Raw genomic sequence first — 21,396 nt, forward strand, 5'->3', positions numbered from 1 at the left:
AATTTTATTGTTGATCATTCTGAAGTACAATGAAGGCACAAACCGAGGTCTAAAGAAAGGACTAATGTTTTTGTTAAAGTCATATTTTCTACTGTGTATTTTACTATAATTAAAGTACAGAGAGTGTTTACTTTCTTTAACTCATAAAAATCAGTTCTCTAAGGCGATGTCACTATGATCTAAGGATCCCCGGATTGAATATCAGATCATGCTGCTTGGCATCAGCAGCCGGAGTCAGAGAGAGCACAATTGATCATGGTCTCTCTCCAGATCCAGATCCCAAGGTGATGTCAGTCAACAAACGCTACCCAGTGATGCTACATCAGCTGCAGTTTGAAAAATAGCAATGGTTAACTTCACATGTCAGATGGGGCATGTGCTAGTCGTCACCATATTAGTGTTGTGACATTACTAGTATTAGAGACCATCTTAATGAGTGGGTCAAGTAATTAGCCTTCCAAGATGGGCAGAAAATGGAATTTAAAAATGTGTTTAGCTTCAAAAAAAAGCTTTTTTAGCAAATAAGCAAATTGGCTCTTCCAAACTCACTCCTATGGCTAGTCCATTTTTTAAGGTTGTTCACAGACTTGCATACACAGAACTCACTTTTTACGTGTTTTTGTATTTCCACTATTACTACTACTATTCCTATAAACACTCCAAGCTAAAAAAATAAATCCATCCATGCAATGTATGTAAATTAGTTGAAAGAGTTTGGTGTCTAGAATCATTTTTTTCTATGAGCCGTATGGATGGCTCCTTTATTTTGACATCAGAATAAGGACATTTTCTTAGAACCACCCTGGCACCACCCCTCATCTCTTACTGCATTTGTGAAGGTGTATGCACAGGTGACTCCTTACCTTATTCCCCCCTTATAGGGTTGGACAGCGCCTCTGTTTTCTGTTATTTTCACATGTGATAATCGCTCAGCGTAAACATAGGATGGGTGGGGGTGTCCTGGCCAACATCTTATTTGCATAAAAGTGACAGAGCCCTTAAACGGCTCATTCTAACAGGGACAAAAATTGGTGATATATTTTTATTAGGGGTGTCAACGTTAAAACGTTAACGCACACTGTTAATTTGCTTTAATTTAATTTGTATAGCTCATAGACCTATTCTAACTTGTGTAGAAAGAGGTAGAATATGTCCCTTTTTCAAAATAACCTATATCTTACGTTTGTCTGACAGTTCAAACTTATATATGATTTGATATCAGATTTTAATACCACTTATGAAAGTGTCTCATGATGATTCCGTATGTTTTATGCTGTTCACACTGCTCACAGATGACACATCCCTGTCACGTGACAGACAGATCACGTTCAGCTGCTGTGTGAACGTAAATCATGCTGAATCTCACGCGCGTGCTGCTGATGATTTTACTAAGATCAGCCGCTTGCCAAGTCGTAGTGTGAAGCAGCCGGGAGAAGAATAACGCCGGTCAGACGCAGACAGGTTTGTTGTTAAATTAGTTTCGCCGTTAGCTGGAACGGGGATCAGGGGGAGGCACATCGTTTTTACAGATAAGCGGATCAGCTCTCTGCCAGCAGCTATAATTCAGAGCAGTGATGACCTGACAAGGCCTCCACGCCGGCCATGAAAGCACATAGGCTGTGACAAGGTGTGCTTGTGGGACGCTCCCCCAGCCGAGGCTCATTAAGTGCAGGCCGTGTGTGGCGGGGCGGGGGGGAGGAGGACGGGGGGCAGGATACTGAGCCAAACCTCACATCCACCCTGCCTCTGTTTGGCCTGCCTCTGTGAGGGGGCGGCAGCTAAAGCACAGGCTGGGGGGGAATAGGTCACTGCACATACATACACACACGTACACACATGGGAACTGGTTTAGCATGTTTTTATTGTACGCTTATTTGATGCTTATAGGCTTTCTCCATGCTTTCTAGCTAAACAGAACAAAATGGGGATATAAAGTGAGGAGTTCTGAAGATTGTCTGTGACTAATACGTATGATAAGTAATTACAGACACAGTTTTGGTCTGTAGTGGTGTTTGAAGCATTTTAGCAAACGTGCTCTTGCCTAATATAACATTTAGCTTCTTAATAGATAAATTATTATAAATGTTTGAAACACTTTAAATTCAGTGTATAGCAATTTACTTTCCTTCATTTCTTTGTAATGACCTATATTGAGTTCATCAGTCACTAGCTGTGTTAGCTTTGCATCTTTAGTTGCTGCAGGTGATTCACTGAAAGTGTAAATTTACTTGACTCTTTCTGTGTCAACCCTCCTGTTATGTTAATTTGTAAAGAACAGCAATGGTGTTCCCGGGTCAGTTTGATCCAGTTTGCATGTTTGATTGTCCAATAAATATACAAAATAATAATTATCCAAAATAATACTTATTCAAAATAATAATTATTCAAAAAATTCCAAACAAGCAGTGTGAATATTTTATTACTAACTATTAGTGCAATGGTGTTCCTTACTTCTAACAGGTAATGGTAAAAAAAAAAAATAAATAAATAAAAGAAAGACATGTTCCAACCTTTTTTTAATGTTTCACCCCAACATATTCGACATAATAACTTTACATAACATTAAAATATAACTTTAATTTTCTTTAAGTTTTTGTGTATTGCAATGGGTTATATGTTTACACTAACTAAGGCAAGCAGAAGATTACTATTTAACTATTTTTTTGTAGATCTTCAAACTTTTAAATGGATCAATTTGACCCGTAGCATAACAGGAAGGTTAAAGATGTTCTGTATCTATTCTATCTGAAAAGTCTGTCACTCAAATGAGCTTTTTTCCATACAGGGATCAAAGCCTTATCTTGGACTGTGCAGTATATTTGAACAGTTTTTTGAACAGTAAAATAAAGTGCTAGATTTTACAGATTTATAGCATTTAAATACCATTCTGTTTAGAAGATTGCCAATTCTGTGTCAATTTCCTTTTCTTGTGCAATGATTTGCTCCATTTTGGAAAAGCATTTTCCTTGTTAACTGGTTTTAGCATGTTTTTGTTGTTTGTTTTATTTTTGTTCCAACTATGATACACTGTTCTTATAGGCTCCCTCCATGCTTCTTAGCTAAAACGGACTAAAATGAGGGTTTAAATAAGGGGTATTGAGGATTGTCTTATGAAGCGACTGACAGGGGATTAGTGTAATTACAGACAAGGGTGTTGTCTGGAGAATAATTTTTACAAACACATTTTCTATTTAAAAAATTGCATATTTTATATTTCAGTTTCTTTAAATTAGTAAGAACAAAACAATCAACAGGATTTAGACATTCACATTAGCTGTTAGCTACATTAGCTTTGTAGCACTAGTGGAAAACAAAAAAAAAAAGTAACTAGGGTACTTTAATCGTGCTAAAGTCCACAGTTTGTTGAATGGTGGGGTTCTCTCCTCCCTGCAGGCTGCAGGCCTTCGCTGGGGTTGAGGGACACTAACTGAGGAAGCAGACGTAGGAGTGGAGAGAGTGAGAGCGTAATAAAAGGAAATAAAAAGCAAGCTGTCCGATCACTTCAGCACCTGTAAATCTCACTCGGGCTCCTCTGAGAGAAAGGCAGGATTCCTCCCAGAAATTTACGAGGATACACACGGCGATACGCAGAGCTCGCTGCACAAACAGATAACACCTTGAAATATCATACCGGCTCTTACACACGGACGTTTATAGGGTGCTGATAGAAAGATGTGTGAGTTTTAAAGACGTTGAGGATGAAGATCTAGTGCCACAGGTTCATATTCACCAGGTCTGACTGCGGATAATCAGGTGAAGCAAGAGCAACTGAAAGCAGGAGTGAGAGAGAGAGAGACGGGGCGAGTAAATCTAATCCTGTCACCAGCAATTTCTCTGGGTCGTTTTCTTTCAGTAAACTAAAGGAGCGTGCTGCAGGAAAGCTCAGGTCTGGGACTCGTGGCAGGACATGTCAGGTTTAAGGGAAGCTGACAATGCTGAGATAGACGTGCCTCACTCAATAGCTGCTGTGACGCTCAGAGTATCACTCAGAGATTAGCCGCACCCCGAGCGTGACAGCTCCAATCCCCCAGAGGGCATTGTGATCAAACATTAGTCCATTTTAATGTTTTCACACAGGCCTGCCAGCCAGGCCTTTCTACTTTTGATGCTGGTGCTGTGTTCCCACCCACATTAATCAGGTTTTTTGATGGTGAAGTTGGTGAATTCCAGTGTTTCGGGGTGCTCCTGTGTCTATGTTACCTTCTGGCTCTCTCACTTTAGTTAGGCTGTTGTCAGATTTTCCAGAGTCATTATCCCACACTGATAATGTAGCATAACCCAAGGTTTTCTTGTCCCTATTCCAGACTAATGGAAGTGTTGATAGTCAGGCTTTCCAGCTGGTCACTTACCACAGATCAGCTGCCCACCGTCCAGTTTATGCCCCCTGCCTCGGACTTGTTGTTCAAACTATATTAAATTTACATGAACTCTAACTAGCAATTTTCTAAGACCTTTCAGCTGAATATATTATACCCATGAGGCTGTATAGTGATTTATTATTATTATTATTTTTTAATCAATTATTTATTTATTTATTTCTAGGTAGTCTGACCAGAGGAGGATGGGTCCCCCGAGCCTTGGTTTCTCCCAAGGTTTCTTCTTCCAGCTCAGGGTGAGTGTTTCCTTCAATTGTTGCTCACTGGGGATTTAATGGTCTGTCTTGCTGTCTGGCAAAAAAAAAAATACACATCAGATCTGGTGATAAAATCAGATTGGGGCACTTTTACCTGCTGTGTGAATGTAGCGTTAGATATACAGTCATGTCTGAATGGAGGTTTAGTGATTGCTAATGACAACACAGTTAGACTCATGACAAGCTATGAACATCAGAGTGCAGGGTTCCCTTTTGATTCAGATCCTGAAATCACTACACTGAGATACTGTGGACAGCAAAGCTTTAAGTCATTATTCAGGACCCAAGACAACACAGTGACCCCAGTACTCTGCAGTGATGCTAAGAAAGAGAAAGAACCAAGACTCAACAAATACAATTACATAATGCTGAAATACGATCTGTGAGATTAGGAAAATGTATTTTTGCCAGCTGCTTCCCTTCAGAAAACAATGTAGCTGGTGTTTATTTGATACCTATGCTTGGTAAACCTCAGCGGGTCTCGCTTTAGGAGCCAAGCGAAAAACAACAAAAAAAGAAGAAATTGTGGAAAATGAGGTAATGTGCTGCTTACAATTTCATGGTTTATTTATGTTGTGGTCCTCCTCTTCAGCCGATTTGAAGAATTCAGAGCTGAAATCTTTCTTTTTCATGCTGTATTGTTTTCATTATACAGTGGAAGGATGCAAGTCAACCTTATCTGGGAAGGGCTGCCCACGCTCAGCGGTGCCTCCTCACACAGCAGACAGGTCAGAACACTCCACGTGCTTTATAACACGTAATACGTTTTATTTTACATTTGGTTATAGGCATTAAGGGTTAAAAACACTGACGGTTACAAAGCTGGTGTTGAAAACGGCTCCGAGGAGGCCGAGTTAGCAGAGTTAAGGTGACCACAGACTTATGGAAGTACCTCAGTCACTTCATTATCACTAGAAAAGGCAGCCTTCATTAAAGTGCAGATGTTGATGATGCCCTTATTGGAGCCAGACCCTCTGCAAGTCTATCGCGTGATACCAGCGCATAAACACACGAGCCGACTCCTGACTCTGCTAATGTGATACGCACGGTCCAATCACAGCGCAGAATGCTCTTAACTTAAATTCTTGTATTATTTGTACCAAATAGAAAACAACAAATATAACAAAAAAACAACAGTCAATAGTAAACATGTGTATGTGTACAATGTTTATACTGTATTTGGTAAACCAGAAATACGTTTTTTTTTTCTATACTTTTCAGGATGAACAGACGAATAGAAATGCTTCAAAAATCTTCACAATCTTTTTACACTGACTTCAACGGTTTTTTTTTTTTTTATGTAAAACTGCCATTTTGGAGATACAAATTTTTGGACAACTGAGACAAAATAGCCATAAAACAAATCAAATCAAATCACTTACATTGTATCATTTGCTCATACATTACAAAAAGTTCACACAATGTAAAGCAAAAACATCAAAAATAAGACAAAAAAAATACAGATGTACGTAATTTATATAAAAAAAAATAAGCAAAAAATCTAATCTAATGACTAATGAAACAAGAAAACTCAAAGGTGGTATAGTTTTTTTTTCTTTTAACTACAGCTGCAGCAACAGAACACAAACAGGCGCCAACGAACCGTCCCGCTGCCTGCATTCCTGCCAGCCTACACAGCCTGCAAGTCTTCCTCTCTAAACGAACAGAGCAGCAGGGCTGGTAAACAAGCTCACAGGCGGCCTGCAGAAACCCGCCGCCGCAGCAGCGCTCTCACACTCAGCTCCAGCAGCGCACGGACAGATGAGGTGAGAGAGAGAGAGACACACACACACACACACACACACACACACTGCTGTTCCTGCATCCCTCCATCACTTCCTCTCGCAGCTCTTCAGCAAGCCAGGAAAGTCATGCCGCTCCTGCGGTAGGCACTCTGTCAGAGGAAGAGAGGAGGTGGGAGAGAGGGAGAGAGAGAGAGGGAGAAAAAGAGAGAGAGGGAGATCTGTTATGAATTAGCACTCCAGCTCCACAGAGGCAAGAGGCAGGCCCTTGTTTCCCGGTTTTGTAGACAACACTGGCTGGAATGTGAGGCTTTTTTCTTCTCTGTTTAATCGGAGTATTTCTGCTGGTGTGGGATATAAGACACCATCACAGTCTGCTGGAGACGCAGACGCAGAAAGGCCCGGCGGCGTGTGGTTAACAAGTGGTTTATGAATCTATTTAGAGAAAATTGCGGACTCTGTTGAATTAGACTCTAAATTTGAGTAAGGTAGCGTGCGGCAACAGATCCAGCAGAGCAGCACCGTCAACATCATTCAGTTTAACTCAATTATCTGATTAAAAAAAATAATAAAAATGATGAGTTTAGTCTGCATGGTGATATTGCATAGACGTAATGCTCCAGAAATCTCTTTCTTACTGTAAGAAACACAGACTGAAGGACTGCTCTTTTTACATTAACTTTAACTAAGATAAAGAAAAAAAATAACCAAGATAATGTTAAACATATACAAATACTGCTATAATATCAAATTGTCATTTGTACTTGTACTGTTAGTCTAACAGTGTTCCGCTGCACCGTACAACCCTGTATTAGTATAATGACAATCAAGCTGATGTGAATAAAACTTAATTGAATGATTACTAAGCAACAAATACTCAAGCATCTACAGCAATTCTTATTCAAATCTTTATAGCAAATGACTGATCTAGATTTTGTTGTATTTACAGTAATTTTACTGTTTTTAGATAATAAAAGCTTTACATTTTTTTTCTGATATTAACGGCATTTGCCTACTACTATTATGCAAATTAATGTATTTAAAATAGTTAAGTTGTTTTTATATTTTTGCCCAAATTTTAGAGCTTTTAAAATTAAATGAAATAATCAATCATTATTAAAAGTTGAGCTACTTATTATATATAAATAATTGGTTGTTAACTCAATTATAACCAATAGAGCATATAACTACAGTTTTAAAATTAGTGTTGGACAATGACCTTCAATAAATATTAATTAATTAAACATTTTACCTTCATTACGATTAGGGATTACTTGAATAAATTATGATTTTAATTAATTGTTATTTTAGTAAATTATTTTAATGAGCAATAAACACATTTTTTATTTGGAATTAGCTGCACAAATTCTTTAGTGTTTAATTAACTGCACAGCTGTACATAAATCAGTTTCAGAAATTACCCCAAAAGAAAACCAGACCTGCTGAATGTTGAGTAGGTAGCTTGCTGGATTAGCAACATTGCTAACCGGACACGCGATATAACCTGTCTGCATCTGGCAAAATGCGATTAAGCGATATGCATAATTTAGAACAATGAAATTGACAAGCGTACTAGGAGGTCGAAATGCGCTCACATTACGCAAAATGTGTGCATGTTGACAGGTCTGGAAACATATGTTTAAAACCAACATTTTCCATTACATTCAAACCAGTATTTTCTGACTCAAATACTAATTCCTGCTTTTCTGGTTTTACAGTCCATGCTTAACATGAGGTTAACACTTTTCTCCACAGTCAAAGATCACCACAACCACTTGGTCTGCCAGTAATAATAGACGGTCACAGCTTCATAATTACACTTCTTTAAGGGTGAGGTTCTGCATCACGCACACAGTTGCACCAGTAAAACAAACCAAAAAAGAAACAAAGCTGATTTTCAGACTTTTTATGAATAAACCCATGTTTTAGCTGTAGTTCAGTCACCGCATGTCCAGAGCAAGAACGCAGGAAAAGAACCAAACGCCCAGAACCAAACTTATAATGAGCAACATAAAAATACTAGAAGATGCGATGTGTGAGGGTCTTTCGACAGGCTGTTGTGGGCGTACCACCGCACCACTAATTATTCTAACTCTGCCACAAAGGAGGGGGAGAGGGGATCTGCTTTTTTCTTAAATAATATTCCATACTGCTGCATAAGCTGCTGTGTGAAAGTGAACAGCCTCCCTAACCATCGCAGGCTTACAGTCAGTCAGTCAGTCAGTCATGGCTCCTAATGCATGAATGAGCAGAAAAGGGGAGGTGAAAGCCTGCAAAATCTGAGCCCAAACCCTCGTGGGGTGGTACATTGTTATATATGTCATTTAATTTCCTTGTCATAAAAGGAATTGCGAACTAGAACCAGATGTATTCTTTTTGGCAGCGTTCTCCACGCAATACAATTTGTTTTTTTGATGCACGTTTTTTTTTTTTTTCCTTCCCCAGTCTTATTATGGTCGTCCTCTTTTCCAGTTTGTCTGGCATTTGGAGAATAAATAGAAAAATGGAGACAGGTCCCAGGCAGCGAGGAGGTTGATTTGGGGAAAACAAGGCGAGCCGGGCGCTTTAAACAAGATGCAGGCCCGAGAAACATGAACTGGTTGGTACACTGGAAAAGCAGGATGAAAAATATAACAAGAAGAATGAGAGATTGTGAAAGCCCCTCGACACGTCCAACCTGGAACTTATAAAGCGCAGTTAGTTGCATTTCTTCAGTCCTCTAAGGTTGCTTCTTGATTTGCTTGTGACTTCTGTTTCCCAGTGCCATTATCTGCCAGTGAAATTACAGGATCAGCACGCTGTATAAGAGATTTCTAATCAGGAAAAAAGAGCCGGAGGAACATTTGAGCCTGCTGTCTGAATCTGAAGCTAGCCCTCATCTGAGCATCTCCACACCTGGATCCATTACACATCCAGACTGTAAGTGGCGACGGCAAATACGTGATTTAGTACAGACCCCTCGTTTTCTACATAACTCGCTAGATTGTTCAACAGAAAACTTCACACAAGCTGAAAAACGATAAAGGGGTGAGTGTAAGGCGTGACTGCTGCTGGTGTAATGGTTTATTTTATATACTGTGTATATACTTTTACAGTGTTTAGCAATCATGAAGACATATTATACCTCTACATAAACAGAATGGGGAAGGTATGAGCAAAAACCAAGGCTAAGCTGGAGCTGAAACAGGTTGGAATGGAGAAACCCCACTGGCTCAAGTCATCTTGTGGTTGGTGTAGTTTAGTGGGTAACAACATCACCTTTCCTGTGGCAGAATAAGGTCCTCAGCCAGTCAAGCCCCCCCCACACTAAACACAACACCACACCACCCTACACTACAGAGTCCTTCACCCTTTATCATAAAGGGGACTGCAAATGGCTATTTAAGGAATTGCATAGAAGAACCACTTGTTCATACAGAAACATGTTTATAACAGAGATGTGTGTTCTCTGGTTCTTTAAGGTTCTTCTATCATTTCTCAAAGAACACCTTAATTGTTAAAACCTTTTATTATTTGGAGTGTTGGACTCTAAGACCAGTAACGGTGCTAAAAAGATATACTAAATCCGGATCAACTTAACATTAATCTGGTTCATTTGTGGTTTGAAAGCACTACTGGAATCTGTGTTCTTATAGGGCATTACCACCCACAGTGGACAGTGCAGTGGGTGGTAGTGATCGTGACTGGTGTCATCTGGATGTAATTGTCCACACAAACAGAAATAAGACTACATTCATTGTCAGAGGCCCCACATGCAAATTCCGCAGATCAGTGCATCATTCTTTAACTTTAAAAGTGTGACATGCCAAAAGTAATGGGACATTGTTCCATTACATTTGGCCTGTCACATGCTACATGCACAGAATAATCCTCGATTTTGGAAACTCTTATTCTAAAAATGCAGAGACAGACAGCGCTTCCCTGAAGAGCAGAACAATAAATAAGCAGCTCGCTGAAGTTCACTGTGATATGTGTATATAATGGAGACATCCAACGGGAAGTAATTGAGATATATGTCAAGGAAGGGGTTCCTTCCTGTACGGAGTATATTTCAAATCCGACTGTCTCACGCATCCCTTCTCCCTATCCTCCCTAAACTAATTATTTATACTGAGCTTCACTTTCCTCACAGTGTGCAAAAAAAAAAAAAAAGGAAAAATAAAACAAATCTGCTCCTAAAGATGACAGGTAGTGTGTTACAGGTCCAAGAACACAGCAAACACAGAGAGGTTATCTTCACCAGGACCTTCGCTGAGCTTTGCTTGGGTTTTGACGTACTTTGACTACGGTTTAAATAAAATAAACAGCCGAGAGTGGTCTCTGAGAGCTCTGGAAAAAAAATAGATAATAAAAAGAAAAAGTTCAAAAGCTCGGAGCAAGATGTAAATAAGACGTGATGAAGGCGGTCCAGAATACGATTGTAATAAAAGCAAACAAATGTTAACCTCAAACCATCTTTTAACCTCTTTCAATCTTTTTTTTTTTTTTTCATTTCGCTAAGTTGCATTAATAGCGCCATCAAAAGTGCAAATGCTAAACAAAGTGGCACACAGGCTCAGACTGAGGCCTGCTGGATGATAAATACTACTTTCATACTTTAAAGTCCCTCTGCAAACTCTGCTTGGCCAAGCCTCCACTTGGTCATTCATAAATCTCCATTTTGCAGTTAAATAGTGCTAAGTAAGGCCTTCTTTTCCCCCTTATGGAAACACTCCTTGGAGGTCCTCAGGTTTGGGCCGGCCAACCCCACAAACACACACATGAGCACACACACACACACACGCCCTGCTCATCCAGCCCCTGGCCTTGGCAGTGGGTGGCAGGCCATCCGCAGCTATGCTGGGGCAAATTGTGTTGACAGGGTCCAAGAAAAACTAGCAAAAAAAAAGAAAGAGGAAAAAAAAAAAGAGAGCATGTGCAACCCAGCAGAGGCAGAGGAAGGCCGGCCGCGTGTGCGTGGAGACAGTGGCCGTAGAGCAGCGGCTCCGATGAAATACCGCCTGCTGACAGGACAAGAAGGAAGAGGCAGTGCGGTGAACAGAAGCCACACTGTAAAATCACATTCCAGTAGCCCAGTAACTGACCCTCGCTGATTTTATTGCGCGTATACATTACGAGCTCCGCTGAAATCCGGGGCGTACGGATCAGCGGCGTACGAACGGTTGGATGCAAGAGAGGCCAGTGGGGGCCGGAGGAAGGATTTACTCACACCCCCCCCCCCCCACCCCCACACCCTCCATTTCTCTGCTTCTACAAAGAATGGTCACCACATGTTTGTGGTTATCTGCACAGTCTTATTAAAATTCGTTTACACGTTCTGAATTAATGCAGATAGTAATGGAAAGTGTCCAAAAACCATGGAGAAAAAAAAAGACTGTCCATACGGTCCAAACTGCACACTGAAATATTCATAAGTTAAAGTTACCATTTATAAGATAAAGATACCACTCGTCCCACTCATCCTCACCACAGAAGTTCAGCTCTGTAATCCAACATAGCTCTTTCTCCATCAGTGACATTTCCATTTCCACACTGAGGTGTATGCCTGCATGACTGGATCTGCTCTGAGTCATTTTCTACTGTGGTGACTCTGCTGATGAGGCTTTTAATGTCCTCAGTGAACATCCTCCAAGCAAAACATTCCATAAGAAAAAAGAATGTTTTTTTGTATATATATATACATGTCAAGATGCATGAAAACTGTGATTAAAAACCAGGGTTATTCCACCAAATACTGATTTCTGAACTCTTAAAACTTTATGAATATTAACGTTTTCTTCACATTATTTGAGGTCTAAAAACTATTATTTTTTATTTTAGCCATTTCTCATTTTCTGCAAATAAATATATATATATATATTCACTTAATCAATAAACAGCATTGTAGGCTTCTTTAAGAGTGAATTATTTTATATTGAAGCCTGATACAGAGTGCCAGATGAATGGGATATTTAAATTCTGAAGTTCTGCAGATATTTAATGTTCCTTGATCCATAGTGTCGCATGTACCAGAAAAGTATCATTGAAGGCATTACCACACATAATGGACAGCAGTGGAGTGGGTGTTAATGATCTTGAATGTTGGAATCTAGGTTCACGAACCATCAATGAGAACAGAAAAGCAACACTGGCAGAAATCACATCCGTATTCTGCTGGTCTGTGCACTATTTTTTGGTCTCCATGCGATATGGTAAAAGCCATTGGACATGATACTAGTTTCTGTCCAATAAAGGCAGATGGCAAGTTAAATACAATGTGAGCATTTCATGTTATCTTTCCTTTAATGAAATGCTGTATTTGTTTCTAGACAAAAAATCCATAGAGGAATTAATTCCAATCTTGAACAACACAAAAAACACAACTGTTTGAGTGTAGAGACAGCTCTCAGATGGTTGAGCATGTGTAAGTCTAGATGGGTTAAGCTAAAAGCTTGAAGTTCGCATCTAAGAGCTCATAACTGAAGAGCTCAACAACTCTGTGTGGCCCTCAGTACAGAAAGATAAAGCGTCAGGCTTCATACGCATCAGTGTGGTGTGGCTTTCAGTTAAACACATCCAGTACTGTAACAGAAAACAGAAGTTCTAGAACTGATGAGAGGAACACTTCAAGAAGCATTTGTAGAGTAAATTAAACAGAGGGACGGCCACTGAAATCTTAAGACGACTTTTTTGACGTTTGCCCATTTGACTTGAAAAAAAAAAAAAGTAAAGGAGGAGTGGAGTTAAAAGAGAGGCTCTCTCTCTGCTGCTCTCTGGGGCTTGTTTGCCTGAGGAAGGAAGCTGTTTGCACTCCTCTCTTCCAGCCCGAGCCGCAGCACCACTGCCAGCACAGAGTGGAAAAAACGGCCATGTGGAGATGGATGACCCCCAGTACGAGGGGCTTTATCTTTGATCAGATTTTCTGCGTCCTCTCGCTGGCTGCCGAGGCCCGGGCGAGCGGCCGAACGTGAGAGACAGGCCGTCTCCTCCGCACGAAGAGATGACACTCCAATTATCAGCTTCATACCAGAAGAAAACTCACACATGTGATGCATTAGTCTGAATATCACTCTGTCCTCTTCCTCTTTTCATGCCCAATGAAAGTGAGGGCCATCAGGCATTGTTTATCTCATGTCATACACAATTTTCCATTTGTAGACTCTGCTGAGTCTGTGCATGACCACTGTGTGAAAGTGTAGTGTTCCAAATAAGCACTATTTAACCAAGCGGCGTAGTGAAACGCAAAAGTGTCTGTTTTTTTGTAATAAACAGAATTGACTTTTTATATTACTTATTGCATATTGCAATATTAAAGCGACAGTCTGTAACTTTTGGTGAGAATGTTTAATTGCATAGAACAAGTTGAGTACTTTTAATGTAGGCTGTTGTAAATAAACTGCTGTGTGAAATACTCTGAATATATTGTTTTAATCATTTTGTACATTTATTTAATATCAGCAATATGTAGAGAGCGATTATATTAAGAAAAAATTTACCAGACCACATTGTTTTAGAATGAATATATTAGAGGTTGTAGGGATGGTCATGCCAGGACCCTGGGACCACTAATTAAATATGCATTCTTGTTCAGAAATTAATATTTGGTGGAATAACCCTGGTTTTTAATCACAGTTTTCATGCATCTTGACAGGTTCTCTTCCACCAGTCTTACACACTGCTTTTGGATAAATCATTAAGTGGTCTCTTATTTTTTTTTTTCCAAAGCTGTACATACATATACTCTTTCTGTCTTTCTTTTCCATCTCTGTATATCTTTGTCTCTGTTTCTCCCTCTGACATTTCTTATGAGAGACAACCAATAAAGCAAGAGAGCAAGAAAAAATCCCCTGTACTGCATCTGCAACCATTTACAATTTAAAATACTTGTTTGTATTAATAGTGCTTTTACCAGGTTCTGTGGTCTTGCTTTGGCAACTGGGACTGAAAAATGTCAAATGTATCATATCATATGATGTAAATACTATGATACATATTGCCTTGTGAGATTTGTGTATCACTGTACTCCTAATTTAGCCATTCTCAACAACAGAGACAACACCGGTCCAAGCAGGACAGAAAGCTTGTTAACAGCAATAAACAAAACATAAAGTCCTTAACATGCTCCATAAAACAGAACAGCACGCATATTTCAAACCCAGCCTCTCCTACAGTCCAGCTTTTGTCATTTTTATGCAAAGCGTGGAGGCCAACATACACATCAGACAAAGGGTCAGGAACACGTCTCAACCATCCAGCACAAAAAGAACATAAATACTACCGAAGAAAAACAAAGAACTGTCAGAAGCAGAGCCGGGCGCGGAACATAAACCCCGACTCGGAGCAGGAAAAGTAAGGGGAAAAAAAGAGATTTAAAGCTTGGAAATGAGTGAATGACGAGTCTGAATGCCAAATGAAGACAAGATAGTGGAAAACGACGTGAGCGCGCACGTCTCCAGCCAGAACCAGACACTGCCATAAGCACTGCTCCTGCTCCTGCATATTCATGAGTGGCGTCCGGCAGATGTGGGGCTGTGTGTGCATGTCTGAACCAGAGTGTGTGAGGCCATCTGTGTGCCGGCGCCCCAAGTCTGCTAAAGATGGGGAGCGAGGGAGAGAGAGAGAAAGAGGGAGAGAAGCAGAAAGAAGAGTGAGGCAAATCTTAGTGTGAGAGAGGGGACAGAGAGAGGGAGGGAAGAGAACTAAAAGGGAGAGAAGTAGAGAAACAGACAGAGGTGGACAAAAAAAAGGGGACGGGAAAAGAAGGAGAAGAGAGAAAAAGAGAAATGTTTGGACAAAGAGAGAGGCAGCTGAAGAAGATTAAAGAAAAACTAGGGACAGGGGGAGCAAGAGCAAGAAACTAAGACAGAGAGAAAAGACACAAAAAAGATTGAGAGGAAGAGACAAAGGGAGAGAGAAAAGAGGACTAAAAAGACAAAAATAAAAGAAGGGTGTCTTAAAATAAAGAGAGGAAAGAGAAATAAAAGGAAGATAATTAGAGAAACAGACAGAGGTGGACAAAAAAGAGAGGAGGCAATATAAAAGGGAAAAGAGTGGGAAGAGAAAAATAAAAAGAGAAATGTTTGGACAAAGAGAGACAGCTAAAGACTAAAAGAGTGAGAAGAAGATGAGAGAGAAACAGACAGATGCAGTAAATGGGGACATGGGGAGAGAGAGCGCAATAAACTAAGACAGAGAGAGAAAAGACACTAAAACAAGATTGAGAGGAAGAAAGATTGAGAGGAAGAGAAAAAGGGTGTCTAAAAATGAAAAAAAAAGTGAGAGAGGACAAAGAGTGAGAGATGGGACAGAGAGAAGAGAAAGACAGAAAAGGGAGAAGTCAGAAAGGTAGAATCAAGACTGAATGAGAGAGGGAGGGGAAGAGAGAGACACAAAGATTAAAGAGGGTCAAAGACTGAGAGAGGAGACAAAGACGGAGAGACAAGAATACAATAAGAGAGAGGCAGCCAAACTGAGAGAGAGAGAGAGAGAGACTGCAAGAGACTAAAATAGAGAAAAAGAGAGAGAGAGAGAGAGAGAGAGAGAGGTAGAGAGACAGAAACAGAGGGAAAAGGAGAGCCAGGCAGAGAGACAGAGATGGAATAGACAGCTAAAGCAAAAATGAGAAGAAGAGAGAGAGGGAGGGAGGGAGGGAGGGAGGGGGGCAAGAGACATCGGCTAGCTGCCTGCCTGGAGCCTGCTGAATTGGATCAAGGCTGCACCACACACGAGCTTATGACCAGGGACTTCCCCACATCTGCCCACGAGTGAAGCTGTAGTAGCACTTCTGCCGTGCCTTCAGACCCTCCTCAGACGAGAATAATAATGGAGAAAATGTGGACGCAGAGGGCCTGGGTTCAAGTGTGGTGGAGTTCAGCGGATTTGGATCGTCTCCTCTGCCTGCTCGTATCATCGTCTTCAGCCTCGCTCTCCGCGAGTTACTGTGTCGTATCGGCGTACCGGAATATGACAGGCAGAAGGTTTTGACACCCGCAGAACAGGCCGTAAAAGCGCTCTGCGGTTTCCAAAGAGCTGTTAAATGAAAAGCAGGGGTTTTTCTCTCAGGTCACTTCCAAATCAAGCCTGATCTGGAAAGATCTGCTACACCCAGAACATCCCAAAAAAGGGCGTTTCAGCGAACAGTGATACAAAAAATAAAAAGACACACTGTTATAAATTAGATATAGACAGATATAAATGTAATATTTCAGGGATTCTATTGCTTCAATATATAGCATGTATACTTCACTGTAAATTGTAAATTCACTTATTACATATAATCCTATAATAATCATGAACGCTGAGCCTCAAAGCCTACAGCGATGAGGCTGGAGCTTCTATGAGGCTGAGGTAAAAGACAGCGAGGTACAGTAAAAAGTGCAGTGATTTACAGTGAAGCGGCACCTTCGAGATTTCTGGGCAAAGGATTAGAGTTGTTATTGTGCAGCGGAGCCCCGTTTGTCGAGGGAGGCGAACGCCAGCCAGGTCTGCTGGGCTCCAGCCGGGGGAAAGTGCATCCCCAGAACCCGGGCTTAATGGGCCATACTGTACACCACCTCACTGTGAAGTGGGATTTGGGGGTCAGCTTACGGAAAAACCCACCGTAAATCAGGAGCATCTCGCAGGTCGCCGCGGCGACAGGCAGCTTGCGCGCACGAGGCAGCGCACTCCGCTCAAGACGCCTGAAGATGAGACTTTAGTCAAAAATAATAGCCGGTCTGTTTACTGCGCCTCGAGATGGATTACATGGCACTGAAATAAATACTTCCAGATGCAGTTCGACAGAAATCACACTGAGAGGGGAAAGGAGAATAAAAAAGGTTCCATAAATCCACAGGAAGAATAGCAATAGACTTTTTTTGGCAACAAACATTTGGCTACATCACTTTAATGGCATAGAATTTTCATATCAATGTTTCAACAAATATGAAAAGCCTGGCTGCCACTGCAATTTCTGCCTACAAGAAAAAAAAGAAAAGAATACAAAGCCCTTCCAGTTTCCAGAGCAATCCGGTGAGTTCAGAGTTCAGTGTTCAGTGTTTTAGCATTCAACCCTTTAGCATTTAGCACTGGACTGGGCACTATCATTCTTTTGCAATTCTGATTACAAAATTCCTTATTTCAACAATAAATATTATCCTTTACTCCAGTGGCTCCAGCCCTTACTGCCATGCTCCAGCACTGGGAGGTTAGGATATCATCAGTGTAGATAAAATTACAGCCTCCTGGACGTACACTGAACACGGTTTGAACAACACGCTTCCTTTCCCCTTCCACTTTCAGCTGACTTGTATTGTATCTACAGAGTGCGAGCGATTCTGTCAGCTTTAACAGAAACAGCAGTTTCACAGTTTAATAATAACAAGGTATTCAAAAACCATGAAGTAAAAAGAAAGAATGTCTCCACATGTAAATGTGTATAGCTGTTAGCGATCGCACCTACACAGAGCAGGAACCAGCGCTTAGTGTACTGCCAGAGCTAAAGATGGAACAGGAATGCAGAGACATAAAACTGATTCAATGGTGCGTTTAGTGGAGGATTTGTGAGGCATTGAGAAGAAGGGCACAGGCCTATAGAAACCCTGGTTCTTTCTGTAGATGTCAGCAGCCCAGCACGAGATGTCTGTCCTCACACTGAGATACAGAGACGACAGGGCAATAAACAAGAGCGGGAGACTCATCGCTCCTACGCCTGCTGTCTTTGGCACAAAGCACTTTGTAAAGTGAGGCCGGGGCAAACCGCAAGTAAGGTACCAAATCCTGCAGCCAAGGCAACTTAGAAACAACTGCCAGCAAAGGTTAAACGGCTCCACCAGGCTACCAGGAGGATGGACCCGTCTTTGCAGAGTCAGGGATTGGCCACGCTTTAAGGTTTTATCTTATGTTGTTTTGTTTTTCTAGCTCTTCTAAAATGTTCCTTTAATAATCTTGAGATCTTTGCTGCCACTGCAGTCTGAGCCGGCTGTGCCGTGCGCTGAGCTTTCATATGAAAACACAGCAAAACTCTAATCAGATTTGTTATGACAGAGTTGCTGGCTGCGATATCAAGAAACCGACACGAAATGTTCCACAGGCTCGCTGATCTCACACACGTAAGCCTCGCTAAAGCTCAGCAACTTCTGTCACAGCAGACATGAGCTACCAAGAAACTATTAGGTGTATCATGAGCAAGCAAAGCAGACCGGGTGATGAAGGCAAATCCCAAACAAAGCACCAGACTGCTGCTTCTACTGATTTGGAGGATTGCCTTGGGCTAAATTGGTGGCTCTGTACAAGAACATTTTGGAGCCCAATCACATGAGCTTTGAAATTCTTTGGCTCATTAGCCCTTTAAGACTTTGTCAGACTTAATTATGTGAATGAATGTGGGGCTGTGGTAATACGAGGCAGATAAAGTCTCCAAGAAGGTCCAGCCAGCCGTATGGGCGGATGACTACAGTAAATTACATGCTGCCACAGTACATCTACAGTAAAACGGGATTTGTACATTGAGTCTTCTTTCCGTTCACTTGTACATTTTCTTTTTTTTCTTTAATTTTTCTTTTTTTCCCTTAAATTGGGCAATCACTTTTTTTTTCCTATTTTCATATACATGCGTACATCTGTCGCTATTGCTTATTGCCTCATCTCAACTTAACTTAACTGCTGCTGCCTGGGGCTGGGGCTAATAAGCAGCAACTATACACAGATATTATACAACATTAAATGAGAGAATATATATATGAGAGCCAAATGAGAATATGCATCATATGTCTCCTATGCCAGCAAGCCAGTACAGCCCATGCCAGTACAGGCCAGGCTCTTAAACAAGAGCTTAATTCCATCTTTAATGCTTTTAGCAATAAGCATGTGGTAAAGGGCCAGAGCAAAAATTACTTATTGGTACAATTAATCATGGTCTTAAACTGGCTCCAGCTGTAATAAAACCAAACCAGTTACAAGACATCTCAGCCCTCACTACGCATACACACACACACACACACACACTCAGACATACTTAATTATTTCTGTGCCACTGCTAGTGACTGACTATGAGCAATGCCATTAGAACATCTGGAAGCCCTCACTCATCATCATCATCATAGGTTGGAAAACCATATAGCACCTGTTTTCTATATTAAACAATACAAGACACACTAGTGCGTTTCATCGTTTCCTTCTACTGAATGTGCCAAACCCAGATCTGCCGTTCAGGAGTCGCTGAAATGGTCCACTGAGCTCAGATTCAGTGGACCATGTTTCATTAAGTGTTTCTGTTTATTAAAGTTTAATATTTAAAACTTCATCTCATATTCCGTCTGGCTAAAGCTTAATTTCATTCTGGGACCTACAGTACATTAAAATCCCAAAGAAACAAGAACACTGCTAGAATCAACCAGAAACCGCACAGTGTGGTTTCCAGTTTATGGCAACCCCCTTGCTGGTGAACACACAGCAGAGATAGATAGCCAGCATCTTTACTGGAAATACGCTACACTGCGCCACAGAATCTTGTGTTTGGCCCCTATTCTACCCTTAATTTACATAAATATTAAAAAAGGTTCTACAAGAGTTCTTTGGTTTGAAAGGCAGCAGTTCTATATAGAACTATGACATTTAGCACAAAAAAAGAACCAACTGATTGCAGACTTTGGTAAATGGTACTTGGATTCATCAATAGATCTCAGTGTTACAACAGAATTAAAGGTAAACTGTTCTATTATTTTATGAATATGATAGTGTGTTTTTATACAGCTCTGGGAATAAGAGTTTCTTTGATTTTACCAAATTGAAAACCTCTGGAATATAATCAAGAGAAAGATGGATGATCACAAGCCATCAAACCAAGCTGAACTGCTTGAGTTTACAAGTTATCCAAAAGCAGTGTGCAAGACTGGTGGAGGAGAACATGCCAAGATGTATGAAAACTGTGATTAAAAACCAGGGTTATTCCACCAAATATTGATTGCTGAACTCTTAAACTTATGAATATGAACTTGTTTTCTTTGCATTATTTGAGTTCTGAAAGCTCTGCTTCTTTTTTGTTATTTCAGCCATTTCTCATTTTCTGCTAATAAATGCTCTAAATGACAATATTTTTATTTGGAATTGCTGTCCGTAGTTTATAGAATAAAACAACAATGTTCATTTTACTCAAACATATACCTATAAATAGCAAAATCAGAGAAAATGATTCAGAAACTGTTCTCAATTTTTCCAGAGCTGTATTATGAGAGTTTAAACTATCACAAAAATTGCCTTGTTTACAGTAAATACAGTAAATTGAATTATTGAATTATTGAAATATATTGAATTGTAATCACTATATTGCGATATGTATCATACTGCAAAATTCTTGTCAATCCACAGCCCAAGAAGTTATCATAATATGTTGAGATACTGTTAGCAAGGTAATCCTTAAGAAAAAAGAAAAAATATATAAAAATGCACACCATCTTATGCATAAAATCTGAATAAAAGCAGACTTTACTATTTATCCAATATTTATCCAGTTGAATATGAAGAGTATAAACATTCAACATTCCTCAATGCACAGTGTTGTGTGTTTGACACAGAAGACACCACCACAAACAGTGGGCACTATCTGGCTAGAAAAGTCCATGTGAAAAAACTCTCATGGCTCTTTTACTTATACGGACATTGCATCTATTTTAATGCAGGAGAAACCACATGAATATCCAACAGGTGGGACATATGAAAGTTATGGGACATAACTTACTAGTTCCTGTCCCATGACATTTGGCATGCCGGCATAGGTTTTTACATGTGCCACCACTGGATAGTTTTGTTCCACAGTATCAAGTGTCATAAAAAAGAAATATTATCATCAAATATTATCAATCTTGATATTGAGGTATTGTGATATTAAATGTGTGTCATTTCGCCCACTTCTAGCTGGAACCTCTCTCAAACTCTTTAAAACACATAAAACTGCATATAATCATCTTAGACGGTGCAGAAGGTGCATCTACAGGCATCTTTATGTTAATGACTGTTGCCAAATAAATCAGAATCAACTTTTGCTGGATTCTAACATGCCTAAAA

The 21,396-nt window shown here is 40.3% G+C and overlaps 1 protein-coding gene and 1 long non-coding RNA gene across 8 annotated transcripts in view; one reads left to right on the forward strand and one right to left on the reverse strand.

The window, feature by feature from the left end:
• Nucleotides 1-1,228: 1,228 nt before the first annotated feature.
• Nucleotides 1,229-5,930, forward strand: LOC125780993 (uncharacterized). The gene is made up of 4 exons (XR_007424040.1): nucleotides 1,229-1,461; nucleotides 4,543-4,612; nucleotides 5,289-5,361; nucleotides 5,855-5,930. It is a non-coding gene; the product is annotated as an uncharacterized LOC125780993 (long non-coding RNA).
• Nucleotides 5,378-21,396, reverse strand: part of supt3h (SPT3 homolog, SAGA and STAGA complex component) — a 152,920-nt gene continuing 136,901 nt past the window's right edge. For all 7 annotated transcript variants that reach the window (XM_049463557.1, XM_022673032.2, XM_022673038.2 and 4 more), the window contains one exon: nucleotides 5,378-6,527. In XM_049463557.1, coding sequence (XP_049319514.1) covers nucleotides 6,486-6,527 — 42 coding nt within the window. In that variant the 3' untranslated portion in view covers nucleotides 5,378-6,485. The remainder of the gene's footprint in view (nucleotides 6,528-21,396) is intronic.

The sequence above is a fragment of the Astyanax mexicanus genome, chromosome 14, assembly GCF_023375975.1.
Source record: "Astyanax mexicanus isolate ESR-SI-001 chromosome 14, AstMex3_surface, whole genome shotgun sequence".
NCBI classification, from domain to species: Eukaryota; Metazoa; Chordata; class Actinopteri; order Characiformes; family Acestrorhamphidae; genus Astyanax; species Astyanax mexicanus.